The sequence below is a fragment of the Pan troglodytes genome, chromosome 3 (assembly GCF_028858775.2).
Source record: "Pan troglodytes isolate AG18354 chromosome 3, NHGRI_mPanTro3-v2.0_pri, whole genome shotgun sequence".
NCBI classification, from domain to species: domain Eukaryota; kingdom Metazoa; phylum Chordata; class Mammalia; order Primates; family Hominidae; genus Pan; species Pan troglodytes.
In genome coordinates, this window is record NC_072401.2 from 122852460 (window position 1) to 122870261 (window position 17802).

The 17802-nt window shown below is 37.9% G+C and overlaps 1 protein-coding gene across 1 annotated transcript in view; it reads right to left on the reverse strand.

Moving 5' to 3' along the window:
- Nucleotides 1–5609: 5609 nt before the first annotated feature.
- Nucleotides 5610–17802, reverse strand: part of ANXA5 (annexin A5) — a 29244-nt gene continuing 17051 nt past the window's right edge. The window contains 7 exon segments of the mRNA NM_001009099.1: nucleotides 5610–6141; nucleotides 7215–7337; nucleotides 7565–7623; nucleotides 9164–9259; nucleotides 10150–10243; nucleotides 15507–15563; nucleotides 16030–16109. Coding sequence (NP_001009099.1) covers nucleotides 6082–6141; nucleotides 7215–7337; nucleotides 7565–7623; nucleotides 9164–9259; nucleotides 10150–10243; nucleotides 15507–15563; nucleotides 16030–16109 — 569 coding nt within the window. The 3' untranslated portion in view covers nucleotides 5610–6081.

The window sequence follows — 17802 nt, forward strand, 5'->3', positions numbered from 1 at the left end:
TTGAATTTAAGGAGAATTGACAATGTCACAATAATAAACTTACGTGCACAGCATTTCATAAATGCAGGTGATGGGTAGAAAAATGCACAGAGCACTATTGCTGGGTCAGAAGGTAAATACATTTATAGATTGGGTAAATATTGCCAAACTGCCCTCCAGAGGGGTTATACCACTTTTTATTCCTACTGACCATCTGTGAGAATTCCTAGTTCACTGTAGCTTGCCGTCACAACGATGTTCTCCAACTTTTGGATTTTTGACAATCTGATAGGTGGAAAAAGGAGTCTCAATGTAATCTGAATTTGCACTTCCCTTATTATGAGTTAAATCAAGCATCTTTTCATGCTTAAGGGCTATATTTCTTATTCTACGAACTGCCTATTCATCTCTTTTGCCCTTTTTTTTTCTTACTATAGTACTGCTTTGGGTTTTTTTTCCCTTTAAAAAATGTACATACCTTAATTTAAAACTACTTTATTGCTAAAAAATGCTAACAAACATCTAAGCCTTCAGCGAGCCATAGTCTTTTTGCTAGTGGAGGATCTTGCCTCGATGTTAATGGCTGCTGCTTGGGATACTGCAGCAATTTCTTAAAATAAGACAATAATGAAGTTTGCCGCATTGATTGACTCTTTTTTTAACAAAAGATTTCCCTGAAACAGACTTTTTTTTCTAAGAGACAAGCTCTCGCTCTGTCACCCAGGCTGGAGGGCAGCAGCATGATCATAGCTTACTGCAGCCTCAAACTCTTAGGCCTCAGCCTCCCATGTAGCTGGAACTACAGGCATGCACCACCACACCAAGCTCATTATTTTTTCATTTCTTTTTTGAGAGACAGGATCTCCCCATGTTGCCTGGGCTGGTCTTGAACTCCTGGCCTCAAGCAGTCCTCCTGCCTCAGCCTCCTGAGTAGCTAAGCATAAGCCACAGTGTCTAGTAGTAGAGCTTCCTTCAAAATTGGAGTCAATCTTCTCAAACCCTATGGCTGCTTTATCAACTAAGTTTATGGAACATTCTAAATCCTTTGTTGTTGTTTCAACAATGTTCACAGCATCTTCACCAGGAATAGTTTCCATCTTAAGAAACTAATTTCTTTGCTCATCTATAAGAGCAACTCTTTGTCCACTCAAGTTTTATCATGACATTGCAGCAATTCAGTCACATCTTCAGGCTTCACTTCTACTTCTACTTCTGTTGCCATTTCCACCATGTCTGCAATTACTTCGTCCACTGAAGTCCTAGGCCCCTGAAAGTCATCCATGAGGTTTAGAATGAATTTCTTCCAAACTCCTGGTAATGCTGATATTTTTACCTCTGCCCATGAATCATGAATATTCTTAATGGCTGTATTAATCTGTTCCCACACTGCTATAAAGAAATGCCTAAGACTGGGTAATTTATGAAGAAAATAAATTGAACTGACTCCACAGTTCTACAGGCTGTACATGAAGCATGGCTGGGAGGCCTCAGGAAACTTACAATCATGGCAGAAGGCAAAGGAGAAGCAAGTACATCTTACCATGGTGAAGCAGGAGGAAGAGAGAGTGACGGGAGAGGTGCTACACACTTGCAAACAACCAGATCTTGTGAGAACTCTATTATGAGACAACACTAGGGGATGATACTAAACCATTAGAAACCACCCCCGTGATCCAGTTACTTCACACCACTCAGCACTCGGAATCATAATTCAACATGAGATTTGGGTGGGAACACAAAGCCAAACCATATCAATGGCATCTAAAATGGTGAATCTTTTCCAGAATGTTTTCTATTTACTTTGCCCAGATCCATCAAAAGAATCACTATCTATGGCAGCTATGCCCTTATAAAGTACATTTTTTAATAACACTTAAAGGTTGAAATTACTCCTTGATCTATGGAGTGCAGAATATATGTTGTGTTAGCAGGCATGAAAACAACATTCAGCTCCTCCTAAATCTCCATCAGAGCTCTTAAGTGACAAGGTGTATTGTCAATGTACAGTAATATTTTGAAAAGGATTTTTTTTCTGAGCAGGTCTCAAAAGTGGGCTTAAAATAACAGCAAACCATGCTATAAACAGATGTGCTATCATCCATTGTTGTACCATTTATAGAATGCAGGCAGAGTAGATTTAGCATGATTTTTAAGGGCCCTAGGATCCAGGGAATGGTAAATGAGCATTGGCTTCAGCTTAACATCACCAGCTGCATTGGCCCCTAAAGAGTCAGCCTGTTCTTTGAAGCTTTAGCCAGGCATTGATGTATCCTCTCTAGCTATAAATTGCATCTTCTAATAGAAGGCTGTTTGTTTACACTAAAAATCTGTGGTTTAGTGTAGCCTCCTTTATCAATTATCTTAGCTAGGTCATCTGGAGAACTAGCTGCAGCTTCTGCATCCGCACTTGCTGTTTCAATTTGCACTTTTCTATTACAGAGACGGCTTCTTTCCTTAAACCACATGAACCAAAACTGCTCACTTACTTTTCTTCTGCAGCTTCCTCACCTCTCAGCCTTCATGGAATTGAAAATTAGGATCTTGCTCTGGATTGGGCTTTGACTTAAGGGAATGTTGTGGCTGGTTTGATCTTCTAACCAGACTACTCAAACTTTCTCTATATCAGCAATATGGCTATTTCACTGTCTTAATCATTCGTGTGTTCAATGGAGTAGCACTTTTAATTTTCTTCAAGAAAGAAAATTAAAATTTACATTTATTCTCAATTTGGCTGTTTGGCACCAGTAGCCTAGCTTTCAGCCTGCCTTGGCTTTTGACATGCCTTACTCACTAAGCTGAATCACTTTGAACTTTTCATTTAAAATAAGAGATGTGTGAGTCTCTTCCTTTCATTTGAACACCCAGAGGCCATTGCAGGGTTATTAATTGGCCTAATTTCAATATTGTTTAGTCTCAGGGAATAGAAAGGATCAGAGAGAGAGAGAGAAAGAGAGAGAGAGATGAGGGAACAGCCAGTCGGTGGAGCAGTCAGAACTCACATATTTATCAATTAAGCCCACTGTCTTAAATGGGCATGGTTCATAGCACCTTAATTATGATAGTAACATTGAAGATCACTGATCACAGATCACCATAAGATACATAATAATGAAGACTTAAAATATTGCAAGGATTACCAAAATGTGACAAACAGATAAAGAGTGAGCACATGCTATTGGAAAAATGGTACTGATACACTGACTCAATGCAGGGTTGCCACAAACTTATGATTTGTTTTAAAAAAATTTTTTTTAATTGTTTGCAAAGTGCAATAAAACAAGTTGTGTCAGCATGTACAAAGGAGATTAGATCTTTGTTGTATGAACTGTAAATGTTTTCCCGTTTGTCATTTAAATTGTCTTGGTGGTGATTTTCCCTCCCTCCCTCCCTTCCTCCCTTCCTCCCTTCCTCCCTCCCTCCCTTCCTTCCTTCCTTTCCTCCTTCCCTCCTTCAGGCTCTCTGCAGCCTTGTGCTCCTGTGCTCAAACAATTCTCTCACCTCAGCCTCCCAAGTAGCTGAGACCAGAGACGTGTGCCACCACATCCAGCTAATTTTTTGTTTGGTTTTTTAAAAAATAAAAATGGGGTTTTGCCATGTTGTCCATGCTGGTCTCAAACTCCTGTGCTCAAGCAATCCACCCACCTTGGCCTCCCAAAGTGCTGGAATTACAGGCATGAGCCACTGTGCCTGGCCTGCCTTCCGTGTAGTTTTTGATTTTTAGGAAATCAAAAATAATTATCTTTTCTCTTATGGCTTCTGGATTTTGGGTGATAGAAAGGCCTCACACTTCAAGATCATTATGGCAGACATGGAACTGCACCACTTAGATCCCCTTTCAAGAAAATACTCAGTTCCAAGCTGTGAAAATGTGGGTTGCTGACAGCCTTCCAACTCTTAATCTCCTTCAGGTTTTGCCTCAGCTTTCCAGCCAAGCCAAGCTCTTCTCCAGAAGACACTTAGCCAATAATTGAGTAAGGAAGGTGGTGGCACAGGGCCCAGGCACTTCTGTCTCACAAAAGGCTCTTTGCAGGAACTCTTTGCCTCAGAGTTCCACATGATACTGGCAAAGATTTGGTCAGGTCTGCAGTGCAATCTGATGACACCCCTTGCCCAATCCTGCCTTCTGCCTGTTCCATTCAATAAACCTGTTGCATCCCTAACTCCATCTCAGCATCTGCTTCCCAGAGAATCTAGAAGGTGCAGGTATGATGAAATCCCTCCATGCTTCTTTCTCATATGTTTATGATTTTAAGTTTAAATGTTTCATTTTGAGAGTTACCTGATATATGAGGTATAGAATCAGCCTTATATTTTCCTAGATGGCTCCCCAACTGTCTTCACACCATTTGTTAGAAAAAAATGCTATCTTTACCCAGCAAATTAAGACCTACCTTTAACATATACTAAATTTCCAAATGATTTGTTTCCATATCTGAACTTGCTGTTTTGTCTGTCTATTCATGCCACAGTATTATACTGTTTCAGCTATTCAGGATATATAGTCTAATCTGTGTAAAGAATAGTGCTCCCTCACTACTCTCAAGTTTTATTAACAATCCTTTTTTGCATGATGTTTACAATCAGCTTATCTAGTTCCACAAAAATTTGTCTCCCGATAAACTCACAGAGAGCTGGGAAGAAGGTCACTAAGTAAATAAATATAGCAAATGTTTTTTGTGGATTTTTATTTTTTTAATTCTTTTATTAATAAATTTTCAGATCCAGACCTACAGAAAATATAGCAAATGTTAAAGCTCACAGGTGGATTTCTCTTAAAGTGTGACTAATAAATAATCCAGGGCTTATATTTAAAGCCAGTGGCCTATTTTCAATAACAGAATTCTTTGAAACATATCATCTTCTATATGAAAAGTATAACCAACTGATTCTCAACTTGCCTCTGCATTAAAATTGCCTATGAGGCCTCTCCAAAAAACAAAAATCCAGTATCATGTGTACACATACAGTTTTTAAGATTTCCCTGGTTATTCTGATGAGCATCAACGGTGGTGAAAAGAATATTATCACTATTTTAAAGTTTTCAAAGGAAGATTAGTTCATTTTATTTAAAAAAGCTTATTAATGGCAATTACTTGGCTTTAAAAAAAAAATGCAACCAGAAGGGCATAAGTACAAAAAGAAAAATGACACCAACTGAAATGGCAGTTTGAAAACAGAAAACTGAAAGGCAAATACTAGAAGAGATCGATAAACTGCTTCTTTCTAGAAAAAATTATTGTCTTTTTTATTTATCTCAAAGAAAGTGACAGATGGTAAATGGGAGGGAAGTTCACAATAGGAAAGAGGAAAGAGAAAGGTAGTACTCTGAATTTTTGCATTAAGTTTTATAATTAGCTTTTCTACTAAGCAAGTAGCACCACAAGCATTGCTTTAATAGATGCCTAAATAAACATGGTGCAAATAAACCAGAGACCCCTTCGATCTTTCCTATATTTAGGAAAAATCATATACTATGAAGGAAATTCAGTCTATGGTTTGCATTTCTTACTGCCCAAAAGACCAACTGTAAATTCAGTTCTCAACTAACACCACTGTCAATTATTAGCTTAAAAAGAGAGATCATTGTTAAAAAAATTTAATAATAAATCTAAACACACATGTACACATGATTCAGGGGGACAGAAATGTTTATTTTTCATTAATCTTTTGAATACAATCATCATAATTTTACAGGTTTAGTTTAGTTGCGAACTTGACTAATAACATTTCCAAGAGTTCACAATTTCAAGGCTAAGCTTCTGATTAAAGTATCATGGTTACAAATGTAATATAAATGGAGTTTTTAAAAAAAGGCTAAAAGCACTCTAGCCTCTTAAAATATATATATAAATGGAAAATGGCCAGGCATTAAACTTAGTAACATTAAGTACACTTTAGTACTACAGCAGTCAAAGAGATCTCCACTAGAGATCAGAAAGAAGCACCACTATTTTCTTCTATGACGTGTATGTGTTGGTCGTGAGCATGCTAGTATGAATAAGGCAATGTGTTAAGCACTGGCATACAAATGCAGCTAAAGGTGCTGAAGGAAGGCAGTGGGGCAGTGCAGGCACACAGCAGGGAGCTCTTCCCCGTGACACGTTAGTCATCTTCTCCACAGAGCAGCAGAAGAGCTTTCTTATAGTCCCCAGATGTATCTCCCTGAAACCAAATGTATTCCATTAACCTCCATGACTCACAGAAGCCATAGAAAATTTTAAAACTAAATAACTGGCAACAAATTTTATTCATAAGACTCTTCTCCCAAGTGGGTAATCTCTGTGACTTTCACATCAGGAATGTTATGTAGGGAGTTTCCTACCAATGTAACCTCAGACACTCAGTATTCCCTCTGGTAACACAAAGAACCGGGCAACTTTAACAACTATAGTCAAATCAAGCCTTCTAGACAGAATAGTTTCTATCACTTGGTATATATCAGCTAACACGGGCAGTGCTGGGGCTGCAGGGCTGTCATGGCTCTCCCTCCGAGACAGAAGGGCAGGACATGCTTTGCATCTGCTTGTCTCACATGCAGACATGCATGATAAATTAATGTTTCAAGCTAAAAGTGCATGGGTAAACTCTCTAGTGTCCTTTGGGCCAGCCAAACCACAAACATGCTAAACTAAAAGCTTCTGCTCAATTGAAATCTTGCTTTGCACATGGTCCACATTAACCTTTATTGGAAAAAAAAAAAAAAGTCAAAAGACTTTAAGCTAAATGTAATTATAGGCCACAGAGCACCTTGTTTTAAAAAGAACAAAAATGATACTAATACCTAGGGGCTCTTTACTCCCAATATGACCTGGTTGGCTCTTTCCTGAATTAGAAACCAGCATCAGAGATCAGGTGATAACAGACGATAAAGAAAGGAAAAGCTGATATGAGATAAAAGAAGGACTAATAAAGACAGCTGGAACTGATAAAAGACAGAAAGAACATATTATTATCATAGGCAAGGGGTTTGGTTTGTTGAGTCATCTGTTACCACTACTAAATAATGCTTCTGAGTTCACCAAGAGCCTCAGCCACATCAATACCCATGCTTTCACTTGGGAGCCATCATCTCTACTTCAGGAAACATTATGCTAAGCTTTTTAACTCATTGCTCTAATCGTGTCACTAAAATTTTAAACTTAACACAAGAATCAGGTTCTCTTATCCTTGTCTTTCATGCAACATACCAGTCTGCTTTGGATTCCCAAACATAATTTAAAGAAAGGTTCTACTACCTTAATCATGGAATAAAGAGAGGTGGCAAAATTCTTCCTAAACTCCTTCCTGATGTTAAACAGATCAATCTCACTCCTGGAAACCATGACTCTGATGAGGGTATGATCATCTGTCCCAGCTCCCTTTAAAAAAAAAAAAAGAGAGAGGCAAAATGCTTAAAAACTTCAAACATAGGATCAAATGCTCCTGGGTGCGGGTGAATCAATAAGGTATAACAATTTAGTAGAACTGGGTTGAATGTTATAAGGGAAAAATTCCCAAGGTCTATCATCTGAAACATAAACAAAAACGAAGAATAATAATTAGAAAGAGAAATGTATTAGATAGAAGGTTCATGGTCTCCACTTACCTTCATAGCATAATAGAGGGTCTCTGCAAGGTAGGCAGGTATACTTCGAATAGATTTCACTAAGAAAATAAACAATACAATGGTCAAATGCTATTTTGATATGTAAAGGATTAAGTAATTAAAAATCAAGTGCTGCTTCCTGCTTATAGCTCTACTTCTATAAAAACACAAAAGTACCAGAGGCTAAAGAGCTGTAAGCTAATCTGATTTCCTTACTCACCAAGTATTTTATTAGACACTGGCTTGGGTTTTCCTTGGAGTTCTGAGGTCTGCATAGAAAGGCATGGAGAATAAGGGCACAGGTTCTTCTATGCCCCTTGGTTCTGTGAAGACTTTTTGGATACTGCAGTTTGGGCAGCCTGGATTGTTATCATAATATTACAACATTCTTCATCACCAATAAATTATACAAATCCCTTGGAAGTTTTCATTCCAAGACATTCAAGCAAATAATACAAGATTACTATACTATCTAATTTTTTTAAACTCTTGGGTGATCTTCCCATACTCTCTACATATTCTTTAATATCAATGATTCACACAGAGCAGCATGAGATTTATCCATTTCAGTACAAAAACAGATAAATCAATATCAGAAAGGATCTCTTCTCTGAACATGTACATGTTGAATGTAGGTTGGGGCTGCTCAGACCTCAGTCTGCTTAGCTTCAGAAAATCTATCGTGAAAATTCCTTAATATACAAAAATAATCCTTGCATGTGGAGATTTCTTAATTCTCCCTTTTCTAAGTCTTAAGAAAAACAGCCACCAGTAACTGAAAATGTCTTAATTTGTATGCGTATTCTAATTATGAAGGACCTGTCTAAAAGCTTTCTGGTAAAAGTACATTAACTGTGTACTCAAGTGAAAGGCTACTTTTAGAGTTGGTTCATGCACATCTTTAGCTTAGTCTCCTGAAGACAGAGAGCACAAAAGTGTGAGCTCAAGGCCAAATACTTGGAAGAAACAGCAGACAGAGGCTCACTGCAGACCCATATGAACAAAAGGACCACAGGAGACTCACAAACTAGATTCTCCCTAGCTTTGGAGTACATAATACTGCAATCAACTGCACAGATTCAGTTCTCCAATTTTTCCAGATTATTCTGAATATTTAATTAAAATAAAACTAAATTATTTAATTTGAAAACAACCATCATCACATCTTCTATTACATCAAAGATATTCTTCTTTTCTAAACCAGATGACAATTTCTTAGTCTGCCTCAAAGCTGAGAGAACAGTATTCAAAAAAATTCTAAAATTCCACAGGTATCAGAAATAATGTTTACAAGCCTCTGAGATAATGTCCACGACATTTCAGGTTTATCAATAAATAATATTTTTAATGCAGCTTCAAAATGATTTTTAAACAATTATCTTAGTATTTCCATAGGATTTAGATGAACTAACCGGACAATCCTGTATTTCCAACATCAAAATAAATTTCTGAATTGGAAATTTGGGAGTTTGCTTCCCCTAAATATCATATCAAGCTCTTCCTTTCACACCTAGGTGGTTATTTTCAGATGCAGCCTCAATTGAATAAAATGCTTTAGCTCTTACCACCAAAAATATCAATACATTGTAAATCACCTACCAACAGCAAGGAGTAGTTGCTCTAAATTGCCAGAAGTCTCGCGGTCAATGGTTTCCTCAATTTGAAATCCTGATATAGTCATGTACTTGTCAAACACTAGAAAAAATAAAAATGATTCCCTAATCATATAAGGATCACTCTTTCCAGAAAGATGGTATTTACTTTGATTAAGTAGTGTCTTACTGAACACAAATCTCCCCTTCTTCCTTGCTGACAGAACCTTGTGCTCAAAGCCTCAATGTGCCAAGCCCTAAGCAATGGATTGTAAATATACTTTGTTCACTGATTGCCAGCCCCCTTACTAGGTATAGCCAATGAGACCTAAAGGTAAATCTACTGGAGGGGATGCTGAGAAATCTCCTCACTTACAAAAAGTGATACACGGATAGGACTAGTTTACCCTTTTCTTTCCTTCCTGCTGTGAAATGGTTAAGTTTGGAGCTAGAGCAGACATCTTATGATAATGAAGAAAGAAAACCAAAACACTAGGGATAATGGAGCAAAAAGAAAAACCAGAAAGATCTCAGGTCCTGCCAAATCAACTATGGAATCCCACCTCTGGAAAAAAAGCCCAATTTTTAAAGCCACTATTAGGGTTCTCTGTCACTTGCACTAAATTCATTCCCAACTGATACCACAAGTGCTGATGACTATCCAGAGATAAGGTCCTGGGTACCAACCTCTAGGAGGAAATACGTGTAGTGAGCCACTATTCAGTGATGTGTGACTATGAGAGGAACAATCTAGAGATCTGACCTCCCTTGCCATCCTCCAATAGTGAAGGGTGGACTCAGGATCTCTAGTTTGTAAAAGCTACAACAGCAGCAAAAACAATGTTGAGATTTCTCCAGGTCACCAAAAGGAAGAAATACAAAAACTGATTCATTCTCTAAGTCCCTGCTATGTAGCAGGTATTCTGTCACACTGGCTCATGCACTTTCCAAATTTACCAATGTATCTGCCCCATACAGATTTTTTTCACTCACCCTTTCTCAAATGAGATACACTTCGTGTTCCAAAGATGGTGATAAACTTTTCTTCATCTGTCCCCCATTTAAGTTCTCCAGCCTGAAATAAAGCCTGCAAAAATTTCAAACTCAATTAATAAACTGTTCCTCCATCTCATTTCCAGGTTCTTAAACACGCTTGTTTTTTACTCCCTGAATTTTAACTCACTTGATTCATCATCTTATATTAATAGTTTTCATTTCTAATGTGTCCTACTCTGAAACTCAGCTCACTGAGTTTGGAGCAACTTTGGAGCTTGCCACTGAACTGTGCCACAGAAGATTCATGGGTCCAAGCAACAAAGCACGGCAATGGTGCAAGGTTACATGTTCCCAAAATGTCTGCCATAACCTCCAATCTTTCAGAAGCAACAGTATGGGTCAGGAGAAAGTTATGACTACCTCACTGTTGATACATCCATGTATAGACTGGGAAAGGATTTAACTGGAAGCTAAGTTGTCTGCCTTTTCTGTTTTGCTTGTTCTATAGCTGTTCAATAGCACATGAGTAAGAGTACACTTCATATTTTCTCTTTACAACTGAGATTTAACCAAGGCTAGCTATAAAATGTTTTCATATTTCCAAAGATCACAATAAATTTTTAAAAGGTTGTGGGTATAGCACAGTACCTGGCATATAGAAGCACTCAATAAGTAGTGGTTGAATAGTTTGAGTGCCCATACTTCCTTTTTGACATGGGGAAAAAATATGCTTTCTTGTGCACATATAACTGCCTAAAAAAATAAGCTTATATACAAACATCAATATTAACTCTGAATCCACTTATTGATGTGAGAATAATTTATTAAAACCCAAAGAATCAACCTTTACAATGACTGTACTATCCTTTTATTCATTTCAAACTAAGTCTACATATTAAAGCAAGATGAATGCAATTTGCTGAGGCTGCTACTTGCAGTTGGCCTTATACCCACAAGCAGCAATCCAAATAAAGACAGGAAGTGATAATAACAGGCTTGAATATAGAAGTTTTGATCACAGTATATTTAAAAATGTAGATTATGGTGGTAAATATCTACTTTTTATTGTATTTCTGGAGAATAAGAAAAAAATGAGACTCATGTATCTTTATGCTCAATTTTAAATTTAATTATTTTAATGATAAAAATGAATAATATCAATTCTGGCCATGTGAACATGCTCTTAAAACCTGAAAAGACAGTAACTCTGAAAGTCATGCATGTATCTAAACTTTAGAACTATATCATGATGACACAGACCTTTCTTAAAATAACTTTTAAAATCTAATTACAAAAACAACGCAAGTTCATTGAGAAATTTTATAAAACTAAGAAAGAACAAAAATAAGAAAATAGAAGTTGCAGGCTAGGCATAGTGGCTCATGCCTGTAATCCCAGCATTTTGGGACACTGAGGCAGGTGGATTGCTTGAGCCCAGGAGTTCAAGACCAGCCTGGGCAACCTGTCAAAACCTGTCTCTACTAAAAATACAAAACTTATCCAGGCACGGTGGCAGATGCCTGTAATCCCAGCTACCCGGGAGGCTGTGGCAAGAGAATTGTTTGAACTCAGGAGGCAGAGGTTGCAGTGAGCCTAGATCATGGCACTGCACTCCAGCCTGGGCACGAAGGAAAGGAAAGGGGAAGAGGGAGGGGAGGGGAGGGGAGGGAGAGGGGCGGAAAGGAGAAGGGAGGGGAGGGAGAGGGGAGGGGAGGGAGAGGGAACAGGAAGGAGAAGGGAGGGGAAGGAAAGGGGAGGGGAAGGAAATGGGAGGGGAAGGAAAGGGGAAGGAAAGAAAAGGAAAAAGGAGAAAGGGGAAAGAGAAAGGAAAGAAAAGAAAAGTTGCTATTAATATCAATTTCCTGAGGGTGCTAGTTACTACTTCTGGTATGTTTCTACATGTAGATAAAATATACAAATACATTAACACCTAAATGGGTAAGGGACTCATCTTGTACAATATCACAGACATTGATGCACACACTTCTTATCAACTGTTTTAAATGTCTAGAAATGTTCTCTAGTAGGTACAGGAGTTAAGCCTGTTATATGGGAATAATTGGTGAGATGTCAGTTATTTTTACCACAATGTTTTAATTTTCTTGGGAGAATTATGTTTGGGATCAATATCTACTGTAAAACTATTATTAAGTAATCATATGCAATAATAATGATGGCTTCTTCATGTAAAACAATGATATTTAACAGTTTTGTTTTAATCTAAGTATCCTTTCTCCTAAATGAGGATGCCCAATATTCATGGATCCATCTGGATGAGGGACCCTTACACCCCTTCCCTAAGCTTTACGGTTCAGCCTGAGTACAGTTTCATAAGCCCTGGTTCACTGCAAAGGATGAGTCTTTGGAGTCAAAACAGATGTGGTCTATCTGCAAGATCTCAGATGAACTACTTAATCTCCTCTTCAGTCTCAGTGTATATAGTCATTAACGGAGATCATATAACTAAGATAATGCACTGAACAGTGTCAGGTAATGAGTAGCAAGTGCCCAGTAAAAGTAAAAAGTGCCTGATTACTTCTCCTTCTCCCTCTTTCCTCTAAGAGTTCAACTCTCCCTCCAGAGAAAGAATAAAACAAGGATTTACTGGGGAAGAAGGTAAATCTGTTTTAATGCATTAAAAATATTAAATCAATTTAACACATTAAAAATGTTAAAAAGTGGATTATCTACAAAATGTTCAGTTCCCAAGTGAATGACTCACTATGGCTTATCAAACCTCTCAAATAATAGAAATCTTCTCAGTGCCGGGTATCAGCAGAGACAAAAATGCAAAAGCTTATAAAAGAGCTCTTTAGCTGTCTCAGCTTACTCTCAATTAAGAAATCACAAATTCTCACTAGTGATAACAGTCCAGCTGCCCTTGCTACAAGGTACAAGTTGGTGTGTTCCTTTTTATAATGCCAAAAGATTATTTGTTTTCAACAGGTTTATTAATTAATAATAATACATTTGAAAGAATCAAAAATAATAGCCAGTGTAACATGTTCTGTATTACTCCTAGTCACTGGAAGGCTAAGAAAAGCTTGGATTCCATTCAAGGGATATTTTAAAGTAACTCCATAAAGCAGTTTTCACATGTACAGTCTCACATGTACTCTCAGGGTTCTGAATGGTTATATCCACTGCATGACACGTAAGTGTCACCTATACAGCCTCAGTAATCAAAGGACCAAGAATGCAGGCATTACCTGAGAGCATGTTCAAAATCCAGACTCCCAGCCCCTGCCCAGACCCATAGAATCAGAATCTGCAATTAAAGGTCCCCAGGTGCGCCACATGCCCATCAAAGTTTGAGCAGCAGTGCTATCCAGTAAGTGCTCCAAGGACAGAAATCAATGAAAACAAGGTTAAAATGTACTGTTTTCCCCTCAGGAGCCTCGTGCTGCAGCAATGCTCTCATTACATCACCAACTATGCTGGGAAATCTGCCCTCTGCCTGTGAATTCAGGCCTCACTGCAGACATCTGAGAGGACTAGAGTTGGTTTCTTACACTGTGACCCTGAAAAGCTCCCAGAACTCCTATCCTACTCTTGACAGTAGGAATGAGAGAATCAGCACTATCTCCTAGCAAAGCCACAACCAATGCTTGGAAAGCAGTAAGATCACCTCAGTACTGAACAAAGCCCCTAAAAGGAGTACAACTCTGTAGGGTTGCTCTAGCCCTCTTCCCGAAAGAAGGTGGAATTAAGCTAGATCTATGCTTGAGTTGATATTTAATAAGCCCTTTAATGATAGAGAAAATCAGAGAAGGCACTAATACTCAAGAACACTGAATATCTTACAGTGAAATATTCTTATAGTGAAATATTAATATTCAATAACACTGACTATCTTCTAGTGAAAGAGAAAAAGCTTTGGAGTCAGACAGGCCTCGTTAGGAATTCCAACTCCACTGCTATTCAGTGGAAGCCATGGGTTTGTTTCTTTATCCATAAAAGGGAAATTGCCCCTTTCTGGTAGAGTTATGTGCTCATTCATTCATCAGTTATTTACTGAGCACCTACTCTATGCCAGAAGCTGAGGATACAATTGAACTGACAGCTCAGGGGGCCCAGGAAGGCAGTGAAGTAAATAGGTGGCTTCCAGAGAATGTGGCAAGAACTGTGACAGGAAGCCTGGGGGGGGCTATGGTTTTCCCTGTGAGGGGCACCTAACTCTAAAGTATCTAAGCTGAAGACTGACTCTTGAAGAGGACTCAGGTGAAGCACAGTGGGAGGGGCAAGAGGGCAGAGAGAGCATGTGAGAGAGGCTGAAGGCATAAGTAAACAAGACACAGATAACAAAGGGGCTCATAACCCATTCAGGAACCCGGACTTTATCCTGAGGGCAATGGAACCACCAGAGTCTGAAGGGGCTGGACACAATTGACTTGCATTTTCTAAGACAGAGTGAAGCAAGAGTCAAATACTGCACAGAGAGCCCTCGGTAAACATTCAGTTCTTTTTTTCTCTCCAGCTAGACAGAGATGACAGCATTCTGAAACCACTATAAAATCAACCTACCCAAAAGAATAACCGCTCTCCTCTTTCCTGTTAGCAAAGTGAGATCGCATATCCATGGGTTGTTCCAATGGAGGAACGAATATGGCTCTTCCTTTTTCAATGATACATGACAAACAACCAAGAATTGTATATTCTCTTAATTGAAACATGTGACCAGAAAGAGGTCTATGATTGGTGGTTCTAGGAACCCAAGTAATTCCTTTATTACCAATTTCCAGTTTTCAGCTCTCATGTTTCAAATTTCCTTTCCTATATTTTAATAACTGTTTTATTAACCAGACTGAGACTTTATAGGGGTTTAAAAGTCACTTAAGAGGAAATTTTCATTTGGAGTCACTAAAAAGCAGCTGACAGAAGACCAATCCTACTTAAAATTCTGTCGAAGGAAATGCAGAGAAATTTCCTAATACCAAAATAACTTGTCATCTCTTATGTAATTAAACACCACTTACTGTTAAATACTTTATTCTTTCTTCTTTATCTTCTCCTGCTAAGAGACCCACTGCATAATTGGCAGTGGAAGTAATAACACCTGTTTTTTGGTAAAATTCTCTATTTTGTGAATGTTCAATAATCACAAAAAAAAAACATGTCTAGTTGGAACTCACTATATAATTTATTTTATTTCGTTTCAGCTTTAAGGTAAAATATTTTGCTGACCAGGTCAGAATAAGAAAAAGCTACTTATGTAGGTCTTATGCTATGTAAATAACCCATTAACAAGATTATCACTAGAAGCTATTACAACATACATTGTGATTTTTCATTACCATGAATTATTTCTTCATTTCTACAGCATAATAAAGTCATCATATCCTGGTGTCACTCACCTGAGCATCTTGTTCAACTTGAGCTTCATCAATTCCAGCATCAGGGTCTCTGTTAGCCTATGAGAGGTAATATGTCACATTATTGAACTATAGAGCATTCTCATTCAAAAGGAAAAATGGTTCCACCTGATGGTTATTCAATAACACTCTTTCTCTAGGAATAATATGCTTTTATTAAGATCAATCCTGCACTATTTCACATTATCATCACCCAGCACTGTCCAAAACCAATAATGACCCTACTGATTTTAAATTCTATGAAAGAACAAGATACTGCTATCATTCTATGAAAGGAACAAGATACTACTATCTAAAACAAATGTATGAGTTAGCTGTTAAGAATTTAGACCAGATATTCTGAAACACAAACAAGCACAGGCAACATACAGCCAGAATCATCGCAGTAAGAATCAGCAAGTACCACAAATTATTAAAAGAATTTTAAGTGACCTTACTTAACTAGATTCAGCCCAGTCCAACTTCAGGCTTTTTAATCAAACTGTAATTAATCTCCACGCAATACCTGAAGGAGAACCACCAACATCCGCTGGTAGTACCCTGAAGTGTCCCCCACCACGTCATCTTCCAGGCTTGAGCCATATTCTGCAACAAAATAATTTCATACTTATTTACATCTTCTTTCAACTAGAAAAGTAATCTTGCCCCATTAATCAAATGAAAGCGATGTAAAAGAAGAAATAATTATATTTGGTTAACATAAATTCCCTCTATTCCATCTCTGAATGCTCTAAGCAAATGCTTTCAGTGAGTGGTTGGACAAAAATGAATTAAAGTCTCCCAAAGGCACTCAATTCAAACTTAAATCAAGACTCAGCCATTTAGAAATTCTCTCGACCAATGTAGTCATTAATCTATAGATACATGATGGTACTGGAAAGTCTCCAAAACGCAATCAATCATAAGCTTAAACTCTGTTTTGCTTTCTTTCAAATCTTTTATATGGTTAGCTTCCAAATGTCTTCTATCTCTAATATTCTGAGATTTATTTCTTTGGGCCTGGCCATCACTCCCCCTAATAAGGTATTTTTCCTCTGCAGAAATAAAGTTAACTCTTGAGAGACAGCAATGATATTTTAAAGTAGGCCCCCCTCCCACCTCTATTTCCAGCTGCTCAATGTAAGCCCATATAAAAGGGGAGAACTGGGATCTACAAGAGTCTACAAGTCTTTCTCACTACTCTCAAACAGTTGCTATTAAAGGAAAGGAGGCCTTACTCTAAGGTATTTAAATATTTAATTATTATGCAAAAGCAAACGAACTTTAAAAGCCTGAAAATTCTATTTTAAAAGGCCCAGAAGAGTTACGTGTTTATTTCAACAAGTTACCCAAATACAAAACCTTGTAGGAATCTTTAATTCTTTCTTCTACACCAACACCTGTAAATATTAACCATTAAATCCTATCACATGTTTCTCCTGTCCCTGATTTGTCCTCCTCACACCTCTCACTCACCTAGGTTGGGCCACAATTCCTAAATACCTAGCTTACCTCCCACACACATAACTATCCAATTAGCCTCTCAATTCCAATCTCCTTCCTCCCTCAATTGTTCCTTCAGCACTCCACTGCTCATTCAGGAATTTACAGTGCCTGTGAATTAAGTCCAAATTCCTAATCCAGTCACGCAAAACCATCTATATCTGAGCCTACCCTCGCTTATTCCATTTACCTCCCACAATGGACATGCACACATCCTCCACAGCAGCCAGGCCCTCTCCGTCCCACAATATACTCTCCACAGTCCAGTCTCCATGCCATTAAAGACAGGCAGTACCTCACCCAAAAATATCTTTTCTACCTACTCAAAATGCACCTAGTCTTTTTTCCCAGCTTTATTGAGTTATAGTGGACAAATAAAAATTGTATATTTTTAAGGTATACACCATGATGTTTTCATATATGTGTACGTTGTGAAATGATTACCACAATCAAGCTAATCAGCATATCCATCACTTCATATAGTCTGTATTTTTGTGTGTGGTGAGGACATTTAAAATATACTCTATTCACAAATTTCAAGCATATAATAGTTATACTTTCACTATAGTCACCACGCTGTACATGAGATCCCCAGAACTTATTCATCCTGCCTAACTAAAATCGTGTATGCTTTGACCAATATTTCACCAGTCCCTTCTCCCATTCACCCCGCCCCTATACCCTAGCAAACAGTTTTACTATCCGTTTCTATGAGTTCAATTTTTTTAGATTCAACATAAGAAGTGAGATCATGCATAGCTTATGCCTTCTGCCTAGCTTATTTCACTTTGCATTA